The 13,090-nt window shown below is 37.2% G+C and overlaps 1 protein-coding gene across 16 annotated transcripts in view; it reads left to right on the top strand.

The window, feature by feature from the left end:
- NRXN3 (neurexin 3) overlaps positions 1-13,090 on the top strand; it is a 1,447,961-nt gene that overhangs the window by 1,293,039 nt on the left and 141,832 nt on the right. For 8 of the 16 annotated variants that reach the window (XM_057318695.1, XM_057318696.1, XM_044391317.3 and 5 more), the window contains one exon: positions 9,933-10,022. The exons of the other annotated variants lie outside the window; for them this stretch is intronic. In XM_057318695.1, coding sequence (XP_057174678.1) covers positions 9,933-10,022 — 90 coding nt within the window. The remainder of the gene's footprint in view (positions 1-9,932; positions 10,023-13,090) is intronic. 16 annotated transcript variants of the gene reach the window in all.

The following is a 13,090-nucleotide window of genomic DNA, read 5'->3' as shown; positions in this document are numbered from 1 at the left end:
CATGTCTTATCACTTTGCTTAAATAGAGTTAATTGCTTTTTTAAAAATTAAATGTCGATTTAAAAAAAATTTAATCTTGTTTTTATATTCCCTCGGGATACTTTCAAATACTTTATCTGCCTTTGTTTTGAATATTTGTGATAAATTGGTGTTATTTATGAAACGAGGTTGATTCATATAGGCTGTGTTCTCCGTTTCATTTTTTTCCTTTGCTTCTTCCTTTTTTTTTTTAACAAAGACAGTTATGCTATAAAAACAGCCCCTTGCTGATCTCTACTTTTCTCTAGACATTTTTTCTGAGCTCCATACATTGTTTATCATTATCTTTTGTTTGTAGCCAGATTTGAGGCCATGCTGCAATTCTCACAAACAAATCAATTTGAATTAATTTGCCAAGTAGAGTTAACGAGGCGTTGTATGAATTCGAGATATACTACAAGTGCTGCGTTCCCTGAGGTCATCTCTTCACTGGGAAAATTTTGATTCTTGTACCACATTGCAGTAATGTATATCTGACCTTTGAATCTTGCGCTAAATGATGCATGGCTGCCAACTGGTTCATTTTTTGAAAAGCCTTGGAAATGCCATATCATCAAACAAATAGGGGTACAGACAATTCCTTAATGAATACCTTTGGTGGGGGAGGGTTATCTTTAAACTGTACACTCTCTGATGCTTGCCTATGTTTGGAGTCCTGTTTTTAATGATGTTGTAAGTGGGATGTTTGAGAAACATTAAAATAGAGAAAATATATTTCTTAGATAATCTTTGAAGCCTGTTCAACTTTAAAATTGTAGACTTCTTCTCTCAAAATATAAACTGTGAGTTCCCAAGAACTCTACTCCCAGAAACCCCAGAAACTGCTTTTTAATTATAAAACATAAAAAAACACTTGCTTAAGCGGGACCTCAGTGGTTATGTGGACTCGCCTTCATCACCACTCCTTCGCCCTCACACATCTTCATCTGTCGCCAGCATGTCCTCTAGCAAGGAGAATTTCCCTCAGCATGTAAAGGCTGGTACACATGAAATAAATAGGAAAATCCAATCCACCTTTTGCTGAGCAAATGGTAACAGAGTTTCTCAAAGGAGCTCAGATCTCTGGGTCTTACATGAATAATTTCCCAGATGCTTAAGGAATTGAACCCAAGCCCTTGTTAATGTTTGCTTAATTAGAATAGAAAACGTGTGTGGGAAAAGTGTCCCAAATTTTACATTGCGTAAAAGGATGAATCTCTTAAACTTGAGACTGATAACATAAAAATTTTCAAGTGTTTTTGTTTAACAGAAAAATTTGTGATGCATTTAACCATATTTAACAAAGAATCTGATAATGGCTAAGGACTAACATGGGCTCATCCAAACAAGTCTTAAGGAACTAGGCTAATTCTCTTTGGATGGCATTAACAAATCGGCAGATGAGACGTATATTATAGACACAGTGTATCTTCATTTCCCTGAAATAGTGTAAAGAGAGCTATGACTGCATCTTAAGGAGATCTGCCTCTGGTTGAGCTGAAACACTCAGATGAAGCTATCTAATTTCCCTGTATCTATTGCTGTGTAACAAATTATCCCAAAACTTAGTGGCTTAAAACAACAAATACTTACTCTCTCACAGTTTCTGTAGGTCAAGATTTGGTAGCAGCTTAGTTGAGTGGATCTGGCTTAAGGTGTCTGATGGGTTGACATCAAGATAACACCTGGGGCTGCAGTCATCTCAAGACTTACCTAGGCATGGAGGCTCTGGTGGCCTCAGATCCTTGACATGTAGTTCTCTCCAAAGGTCCTGTAAGTGTCCTTATAATATAACACTAGGTTCCCTGGAGTGGGTATTGAGAGGGAGAGGGAAAAGGAGGGAGACAGGGAGAGAAAGTCAGAGAGAGAGCGATGTTACTGTGCTTTTTTTTGATCTGATCTCTCAAGCCACACACTGTCACTTCCAACATACCCTATTCTTTAGAATTGAGTCACTAAGTTGAGCCCACATGCAAGGCTGGAGAATCAAGCTCTATCTCTTACAGAAAGGAATTTCAAAGAATTTGTAGACATTATAAAGCCACCACATAATCCTATTCTGTACATTTTTCAGGGTCTTGAATAAAGGCACAAAGATACGCTTATCAAACTTGCAGATGACATAAAATAAGAAATGTGTCTCCTCAAAAGACAAAAGACCTAGAGTTAAGCATTTTCTTATCAGATTGGAATGCTCTTATGAAACAAAAAAAGAATACATTTAGTAGGGTGTAATTAAAGTCCTGCTTTGAAGTTCATAAAGTGTATTGCATGAATGCAAGATGGCCCAAACTTTGAGGGAAGCAATTCAGTTAGAAACTGTTGGGTTTTAGTTGGAAATAAGCCTAATATATGACAGTGCCATGATGCGATTGTTTAGACAACTGTTGCAAACCTGTGTATTAACCAGGTCAAGGGTGGGTAGTATGCGATACAGTGACTGTGGTCTTTAGATCCCTTGGGAATAATATAATCATTTATAGACATGAGGTTTAAGGTTGGTCTAGAAGACCTATAATTTATAAATACGAGAATTCCATAAGAACCAAGCAGAAGCATTACTACAATATCAGTTTATTATGACATCAGACATGTTGATTTTGGTGTGACTTTCCTCTTCAGGAGAACGAAAATGTTTCTGTTTGTTGCCCATTGAAATTATCCTTCCAAACTTCCTACCTATAATCCGAGCTATATCGGAACATCACACATACGTGATCTTTTTGTACCAAATATTCTAACATTCTGCCTTTAAAAACATTGAGTTTGATTTCCTCTGCATGAGAGAAATGAAAGGGGATAGGGAGTGGAGAGAGGAATGTTGCTAGAAAGAAATGAAAGAAACCAACAAGATTAAAGAGACACAGGGTGACACAGAGGGTGGGCATGCAGGAATGCATGGATCACAGGGAAGGGTGACCCCAAAATAACACTGTGGCTTTTGCAACAAGGAGGAAATAAGTGATAAGAAGAAAGGCGCCTGGGGGAATCTGGAAGGGATCATATGTCAAATGGTTGAAGACCGGACATTAAGGCTTTATGTTGAAAGGAAATTTGAAAAGATTTGACACTAAAAATTGTGTAGTGAAGTAATTCTTGTAAGTTTACCTTCACTTGAGTTTAACCCTTTTGAATCAGGTACTGTTATCACAATAGCAGCAATAGTAATAAGCCATCGGGCACTTCAGTTGTGCCACAGACTGTACTAAGGACTTCATATACATTTAGTTCTTAAGCCAACCCTGTGTTGTAGTGATTATTATAATCCTCATTTTATATATGGAGAAATTAAAGCTTAAAGACACACCAAGGCATAGATATTTTTAACATGTTTACCAGAAAGGAACTAGACAAAATTTTCAGCCATTGAAATTGACTAGTCTAGCTTTAGTGCCCATTTTGAAATAATTATGGAAGCAAATCGAATTTTATAGTCAATTTATATTTTAATTTATAGCATGTCAGTTTTGAAAGTGGCTCTTAAATAAAGAATAGACGTTACATTAACCTATTGTACTGAAGCAGATTCCATTAGAAATTGCTTGAAAATACCCCTTGAATTATGGAAACAAATAAAGATATTGTAGTCACCTGGACCCTGTTTTATTACTATTCCTGGGATTGAAAGTATCCTTGATGGATGAGGAGCAATGGGGAGCAATTCCAGGGGAAATGAGCTTTAGGAAGAGAGTTGAGAATAGCCTCACTGTGCAGGAAAAGGATAGGGAATGGTGATTTATGTTCTAATCGTTGCATCAGGACAAATGGTCATCAGTATAATTACATTTCAACAGAAATGGCACTTTCAGTTAGATCTGGGATATGAAAGAGAAGTTCAGTGTTAGCATATCTGCACAAAAATCACCTCAGCCAGGAACCAAGTTCAAGGGATAGAGACATGGTCACTTGGATACCTGGATATAAAACACCAGGGTACATCTCTAACATGGCCCTCATCTTCCAGCATGTGTTAGGGAAAGATCCTGAGAGTTAAAGTAAATCACAGTCCCTTCCCATTCCCAACCTCTTCCAACTCCTCATAAACGAAGTCCTTGCCTGGATTAATTTGTATAAAACCTTGTAACAAAGGTATTGTTGTCTTCATTTTTTTTAGACAAGTGAAGAAACTCCAAGACTCATCTAGATTAAGTCAATTATTCAAGTTCTCAGAAATGGTAAATGTCTGAGATAGGATTTCATCCAGAGTCTGACTCCACAGCCAATGCTCTTTTCACTCGTGTCTGAGTCATCTTTGCTTCAACCGCTTAACCCCTGTAGTCGAGAAATTGTGGATCAATACAACGACTTTGATATAGGAAGGAAATGATGTGCCTTTCCACATATGTTTTGCATTTCTGAATATATCTAAAGCGCATGAGACAGTGTGGGCCAACACATTGGCCAAGTCAGGGTATGCCTGGGTGACCCACACTACTGTCCAGGAGCAGACATCTCATCACTTGGGAAAGGTGGTTCCCTTGGCTCACAGAACCATGTAAGTGAGTCTGAAGAAGCTTGCTTACTTAATAATGCCCTTGTGCTCTGGGTCTATTCATTCACTTCTCCCAGCTGATCAGTTTTCTGCTCTAAGAGATTAATTTCTTTACCTTGGCACATGAAAGGATCAAGGCTCATAACATATAAATAGTTCTTTTTCCTTCAACCTCAAGGTGTATTTGAGGATTAATGAGGTGATGCTTATAATTGCATTGTGAGCTCTTTGGTTGAAAGGCACTTTATAAATAACAGATATTCGTTTTTTGTTGAGGTCCATCCATCACTTACAAGTGGCCAAACATTCTAGATGCCCTTTGGGTAGCATAACAGCCCCCTTCTTGACTCTGGGAGAGTTCATCTGGGTCAACATCAGGAACAAGACCAGAGCTGAGCTTAGAGAGTTTCACCAGTTCCTTTTCTTTAGTGTCTTATATTTGCTTTGAAACTCACAAAGTGTTCTTTGGGGAGAGAGACATTGTAAGAACCTCTGAAATGCCCTACTGCTTGAGCCTACTCACATCGATTTTCTCTTGCCTCTGGCTCTAATACATAGTATTCATTCTTTGACTGTTCATTAGACCCGTAGTCTCATTTTTTAGTGTCAACAAAGCAATAAAGAAAACTTTTTTTCTTTTATTCTAGGACTCAAAACAAAATGTAAAAAATACCTCTGGCATTAATTTTGCTCAGATGAATGTTGTTACGGTATTCCTATTAGCATGTCCATGTGCCTGACAACATTTCAGATGGTATTTATAGGCTACCTGCAAGAGAGCATTTTCTGCCAGCCTGGTACAAATTGCCAGAACCTTTAAGACACTCTTCCTCAACTTAGCAGCAGTATATCATCATTATCTGTGGCTGGACCAAGAAATCGCATCTGTCAATTCCTGAATTGCTCTTTTACTTTCAGTGATTTTAGAAGCCCACTTTGTTTTGGAAATGGGGTTAGCTAAGTATATTTTAGAAGACTCAGAAATATAAAAAGCAGCAGCTAGGAGATTTAGGAGATATTTAGGATGTTTCATTTTCTATGGCTTGTTGGTCTTTGGAAGATAATCTTTGTGGGACCCAATGGAATATGGCCATGTTTTGAATGGAGGCCTAGTAAAGTTCTGAGGTCATGGAAGTACACCCTGGAATCTTTGTGCTTCCCTTAGATCATTAGGAAAGAACTGAATCATCTTAATAGTTTTAAAAACATGAATGTTTTTCATATCCCAGGTTCTGTATATACTCTACCTCTTATTATTCTATACCAAGTCCTATGGTGAATTGGGAAATGGGGAAACTGAGGCCAAGTTGCTTGCATGAGATCACACCGCTACTAAATGCTAATGTTAGCACTCAGAGAAAGATTTTTTTTTTTTAAGATTTTATTTATTCATTCGACAGAGATAGAGACAGCCAGTGAGAGAGGGAACACAAGCAGGGGGAGTGGGAGAGGAAGAAGCAGGCTCCTAGCGCAAGAGCCTGATGTGGGGCTCGATCCCACAACGCCGGGATCACGCCCTGAGCCGAGGGCAGACGCTTAACCTCTGTGCCACCCAGGCGCCCCGCACTCAGAGCCAGATTTGTCTCCAAAGCCCACGGTCTTAACTCCCGTGCTGTATTGATTATGGCTTAAAGAAAATAAGTGTAATAGCTAATGAATAGGATCCGTGCTTATAGATAATGACAATAAAGTTCTCGTTAAAGTCATTTTCTTTGCTATACAAAAGTTCTCTCTATTGTTCCATTCTTCAATTTAAAAAATATTCATTCCTTTGGGACTGGCAACATATTGCAACTTTACTCCATTGGGACCACAAAGAGAGACTGATGTATCGGGAAACTGTTGGAGGGTCAACTTGCTTTCTTTGTCTTCCTAACTCTGTTCTCTTTTTTTTATCCTAAATGGATTCACTCAAATGTAGAAAACATGAGGTATTTCTGAATAAAGGTTGGAGCTCTGTGTGAACCAGCTGGGCCTTAATAATTTCACCTCAGAGTATTCTGCTCTTCACAATATTATAATTCAACAGTGCATGTTAGATGTGTCTCCAGGAGTTGAAATACTTGATAATAGAACCAATGATACAAATGCAAATGAATATAAGAGGCCAGTGGCATTAAAAAACTCAATTTCTGATTTTAAAAAAATGCATGAGGACACACACACACACACACACACACACTTTTAAACAAAATAAAATGACTAATTTCTTTTTTTTTTTTCTAAAATTCAGTTCTATGTAGGTGAGTGTCAGATCCATATAAGTAATTTAAGAAACTTCTATTTGAAGAACTCATGGTGCAATTTATAGATTTCTCAGTGTGTTTGAGAAGTATGGTCATTACATTTTGGTCTAATTAGTAATGCACATATGCCTCTTTTTAGTGACATTATGACACTTCTATTCATAAGGCCATTCTTTCTTGAGGATATCATCACTTTCTGTTGAAGAACTGATTTCACTCTTTGTTCAGATTTTCATCCTGGTTGCTATATGAAATGTACAACTGAATGTCATTAAGTATTTAATATGAATGTATATGAATTTGGCAAGGTTTGCTCAGCTTTCCGGGTAGTCCCTGTGTATGAAATCTTATGTTTAGAAGGTTGTTTACTCTTTTAGTCAGTCTAGCAAAATGGGGCTTGGGGCAAATGAACTCATTCTCATGCACATGTTTCTAAAACAGTTCTTACTAATGTTTTAGATAAATTAAAATAAAAACCAACAAGAACATGAAAAGAGACTAAGAACAATGTTAATGTGGCAATTTAAACCAATTTGGTTTTCCAAATGACCTTCCATCTTTCACAACTTTTAACAGTATGCAAAATCACTATCATTAGTGCCAGACTCTATGAATCTGGTGTGGAAAACTTAAAACTTTTTTCTAAATGTCTTTAAAGCTGAGATGGAGAAGAATGACTCTCTCTCTTTCACTTTCCGATGGGTCTAAGGTTGAATCATGGCTATGCTGTCCTCCCAACATATCACATATTGATTATCCAACATACTTTTCTCTTTTTCTAGGCTGTACTATGCCTCAAAATGATTTTCTATGGAGCTTTAGGTTTGAAAGAGAGTATATGGGGAGGGGATGCTTAGGAGGACAAAGAGCCCCTATGTATTCCGAGGAAGTCAGTCATCGCATCTTCTTATTTAATTTAGTGCATATAGAACTCTGGCACTGGAAATTTTGGATATTTCTGATTTTGCCTGCATGTTTCTAAGAATATTTAGCTTTATTTTTGCTACTGACTTCACTAATCCATTCCACAGGGAGTGGAATGAAGGTTATCACTATATTTAATGTTGCAGCCAACAACAGTTACAGAAAACCCAAAGTAACAGAATATATTTAAGGTGAATCTGGCGCAACCCACTTGCCATTTTTCAGTATAATACTTTGTTGTAACTAAAACTTGAGAGGGGTCAAAGCTTATGAAGATGGATGATATCCCTTGTGTTATCTGTCTTCTTTAGGGAGGACTAAGAGTACAAGATATAGGTTCTTTTCAGAAAAGTGCATGCTCCTTTTTGATGAAGACATGTGAGAATTTACCCAACTTCATTTTTTATTAATAGACTTTTGAATCCCCAAATCTACCAGGGAGGATCATTATAATAATCTCTAATTGGTAGCTATATTAACAGAGAAAACTAACTTCTTTCACCATGAGCTTATTGAAACACCAAGAAGTTGCCTTTCTGGTTTTTTTTTCTCCTTACCTACACCCTGTCCCCTCTTTTGTCTATGAGAAATAATACTCCATTCATTGTAATTTATCCGTGGATACGTTAATATATTATGCTTTATCCCAGCCACATAAGATCCCATGATGTAGGCTGGAAACAGATCCATTGTTGGCTCTTCCTTGAGCTTTGTTTTGCTGTTGCTGGTTTTGTTATTAGCTTTTTTATTCCTTGGGAATGAGAATGGGTCAGCTTCTTAAAAGCATTTGTTCATAGCAGAAATGAATGGGGAATCTTGGAAACATCTCCCAGCATGGCTACCCCTTTCCCATGTTACACCTCATGGAACGCAGGTGCCAGTTTAGTCACATGTAGAATCTTCTCTGTCAATAACTCCTCCTATAGGAAGGTGGCCCTAAGATTGAAATGCCATGGTCACCTTCTACTCGCTTGGCCTGATGCTATATTTAATCCTCACGTTCTCTCTGGCTTTTAGACTTCTTTGTAAATGATTTCCGAGACACCTGTTTTGAGATCTCGATTTCATTTTTAATGTTGGCAATGTAGAATGGGATTCCCTAAGTTCCAATATATGGCTACGAGTGAAAAGTCATGAATTAGAATTCACTAGTTTTTGCTTGATCACTGTGAGGTTGGTTGATAAGATAGAACAGTTCCCAAAGCGTGGTTCATTATTTTGTGATTTGAAGTATATTCATTAGGGGTATATCTCCACAATACCGCTCTCCAAATCTGTCTTAATTAGACAAACCATCCAGGGGTGGTAACAACAGTTACAAAAGGAATAAGGGGGCATAGTAGCAGTTAAAAGCATTATGTTTGAGGCTTGAAACTAATTAGGCATTTCATGCTTGGAGGAAGTATCCCAAACAGGCTTTATGAATAGATACTTGTTCGGAATGGACGTCTCATAGCAAGGTAAGAGAGACTAGATAAACATATAAAGCTTGTATCTATTAGTAGTAATAAAATGTAGGTGCTTAAAATCTGCTAATATTCTATCCCTACATTTATTGCTGCTTTGATTTACAAATATTTATTTTGGGTTTTCTTTTTTTTAAATGTAGAACAAGTCTGGGCAGAGCAATAGAAATGTAAAGAACCATCTATAAGATTCCATCTATTTAACATAGCTGGTAGGATGCCAGGGTCTCCTTTATGGAGGAAAAAGTCTCCCTCGGCCATTAAAGGCTTAAATTGTCTTTTTCCCTCCACTAGAAGGTAGAGAAGTTATAAACACTTGAGAGGAGAGTAAGGAAGTACATGACCCCATGCTTCTGGTGTGGTACAGTACCATGAGAGAAGATCATGCTTGACTAAGACCCTGGGGGTCCTCTGCCATAGAAGAAGCTGGTCTGGCAGGTAACTTACAAACCAAGCAAATCCTTGTGCCTCCATTGATCCAATTAAGGTGTGGTTGGGGTGAGATGGAGCAGAGTGAAGGTAAACCCATTTCTGTAAATGGCCAAAGCTCTTACTGATTCCCATCCCATGTCACATTCCCAAAACCTGACGGAGCACTGCATAGCTAAGTCTCACCTGACCTCAAACCTGTCATCCAAGGGCAGAGTGACTTCGACTCCACCTCTACTAAAGATAAATTGATATCTATCTCTAAAAACTTCATAAACAAACCAAAAACCTAGGATGTTTTTTAATGACGTATTGACTTTTCAGATTGTTTTTTAAGCTGTTTTTTAAACTTTAAAGGCAACACTGATAATGAACGCTTCCAAATGGTAAAACAGAAAATCCCCTTCAAATATAACCGGCCCGTAGAGGAGTGGCTGCAGGAAAAAGGTAACCGTCGTTAAAACTTTCATTTTAAAATCATTTGATTCTAAACCCTCATTTTTAAAGCCTGCAAATAAATGTTCTTTAAATGATAATCGCCTGCTGCATAAATGACTGTTTTAATTTTCATTATAATTTGTGTCAGCTTCCACCTGCCATATGTTGATAAATCATGCTATAATACATTGCCATTAAAATACAGTTAAAGGGACTAACATCTAGCTTGCTATCAGCGTGACAACCACAAACAAGAAATTCCAGGAACCTCTAAAAAAGAAATGTATTATGGCAATTTAACCACTGCATGACATTATTTGTTAATTTGTTTTAAATTACCTCTTATACCAAAGCTTTCTAAAGAAATTTCAAAAGTACTCTTTAAACTTACATCTTGAGGCTGTTTTGGCTTTACTCTCTAGTGTGGATAACAAAAAAAAATCATCAGATCGACTCTTGTAACCTAAACTGCTTAAGACAAATGTTATAAGGGGAGCAGTGTTTTCTAACATTTGTTTTTAAACAAAGAAAGAATGAGAAAGATGAATTTTGCCTTTAGATTCAAACTTAAAGAGGCAAAAGTGTTTCAGAAGAGGTTAATTGTGTCCTAGTTGCTGGCTGAAACTAAAAAAAAAAGAAAAGCTTATTTTATACTTTGGTTGTGTAATACCCTTATGTGTTTGATATTTATGCAACAAAAGGCAAGTGGCTAAGACAATGAGTTGGAAAAGAAAGGCTCATGAAAGACAAAACAGCAGTTCTGATTTGCTGAAGAAAACAACCACTTTGTTAATAAAAGAGGGCAGCGGTTATACCTGATGTTAGAATTTTCTGTGTGGCTTCTGTGTGCTAGGATGTGAACTATAATCTTTCAATGAAGAAAATTCTCTGTTTCCGGAAGCTATTTATTCCCTTTTTCCTGAGCCAGTACAAGCTACTCTTATGTCAAGACCTTCAGTGAGTTCTTAAAATTCGTAGAGATTTGATTGAGTTATACATAAAAAGTAATTGAATATATTAATATGCAACTTAAGCAAACTTAATTACAGTTTTAAGTTGGGTGACAACATTTAGACCCTTAAACACGGAAAATCCTCACTGAGTCTTAACTGTTTGCCCTGTTTTTAACGTATGTGGTCTAATTAAAAATAAATTAAGAATAACTCTAAAAAGCAAATAATTTTGTTTAGTAATCACCAGCTCATAAAGTCCCTTTAACACTAAAGACTATGATTGCCTCACTTTTTAAAAAGGAGAAGAAAACTAGATGCATGTCTGAGTCTCATGTGCCTGAGAGAACTTTTTTTTCTTTCAATTTTATGTTAATAATATTTTCTTTTACTCCATCGCCTTTTGAAGTCTAAGTTTAAGAGCATGCCAGGCGTTTTCATTTGTATAAACCATTATAAAGTTATGAGTAGGCTTTTAGTTTTCCTTCTGATAGCATTGTTATCAGTTGGCTTTCACATAGAAGGATGCTTTCAAATAGACAACAAATCAAGGGGGAAGGGTGGGTCCGGTGGGATGGAGGGCGGCTTGCTAGTTTCTTAACCAAATATGTATGTATGTATGCATATAATATTGAAAATGGTTATTTGCAAACTTGGAGCTTCTCTCTTCTACACTATTTTAACTGAAATTACTTTTTAAAAAAATACTTTGGGTGAGTAACATCTATTCATTCTATTGCTTTACCCCTTCCTCTGTCTAGCTAACCTTCCCTTCAAAAGGAGTAGGAAATATATACCAAAAGACCTTGTAAAGACAACAAGTTAAAAAAGGGTAAAGATGGAAGGATGAATAGGCTGACGTATCAGGAAGCACTTGGAATGCCTCTTTGGAGTTATTTTTGTCATTGGAGAAGAGATCTGGGTCACAACATTCCTGAGTCTATTTTCTGGCTCTGTCTACTATTGACTGATACTTTCTGACCTTAGACAATCCACTTAACCTCTTTATATCTCAGATTTCCCATCTGAGGAGAAGAGGAATAATACTGCCTATTCCCCAAGGGTGTTCTGAGGTTTAATTAATTAGTCTTTGTGCAACGCTGACTGGGGACGTGCGAAGATTTAATTTAAGCAGTATGTGAACTTGATATCCAAACAAGGTAACGCTGACTTCCAAGAAGATGGGCATCCAAAACAAAACACAAAGTAACCTGCTACGAACCCTGCACTAGTATAACCAAATTGAGTATTATGGATGATAAAACGATTCTTAGATTGGGATATAGATATCATAGTTGCTTATTAGTAAAAAACTTGATTGATCATAATGAATGACAATAGTGAGATTTGACATTGATTTTGAGAAATCTTGGGCAAATGATAAAACTTACTCCAGTCTGTCCCTTATAATAACCCTTCAGAGGGAAAGGGTTGTGATGGCCAGTTCTCATTTATTCACTTACTCCTGCTTAGCTGAGAGAGGTAAATTGATCAGAGGAAGAGCTGGCAGGAGACTGAGAGTTTCCCACTATTACTTTAGTGACTGCCAGGTTTACTCTTAACTACCTAATCCAGGGTACAGAGGGCTAGGAAATGATCCTGAAACAGCAGAAAAACAGATCTAGCCAGAAATAGACCATGAAACAGACAAGGAAACAAAAATCTAACACTTTATATAGAATGATAGAAAACTGAAGGATAGACCATCTCCTTCCCTATTTCACCCCACCAGTGTCTTGTTCTCAAGAAATAATTAGATCTCTTCGGGAGCGCAGCAAAAACCAGACATGGAGCAGTGGCTTCATCCTGTAGCCCAGGAAACATGTCTTGCTCTTCTCCATGTTTGGGTTAGTCTTGAACAAGCAAAAACCTTATGGCAACTGGAATGAAGGAGATCCATCCTTTCTAGCCAGTGTAATTCAACTTTGCATTTCAATTCTCCCTGACCCTCTTTTTTCTTTGTACTAACTGGCAAAATAATATCACTAGGAAAAGAAGGTGAGGACTATTACAGATATGAAGTACCTTCAGAAATACTAGAAATATAAAATTTCTTACCTGTAACTAGCTATCCCTATTCACTGATCATCAGTGCTAGAGCATACACCAAAAAGGAGATGAATAAAA

Source organism: Ursus arctos, unplaced genomic scaffold (assembly GCF_023065955.2).
Source record: "Ursus arctos isolate Adak ecotype North America unplaced genomic scaffold, UrsArc2.0 scaffold_25, whole genome shotgun sequence".
Lineage (NCBI taxonomy): Eukaryota > Metazoa > Chordata > Mammalia > Carnivora > Ursidae > Ursus > Ursus arctos.
Note: the sequence above shows the minus strand (reverse complement) of the source record. Positions and strands in the feature narration are given on the sequence as shown.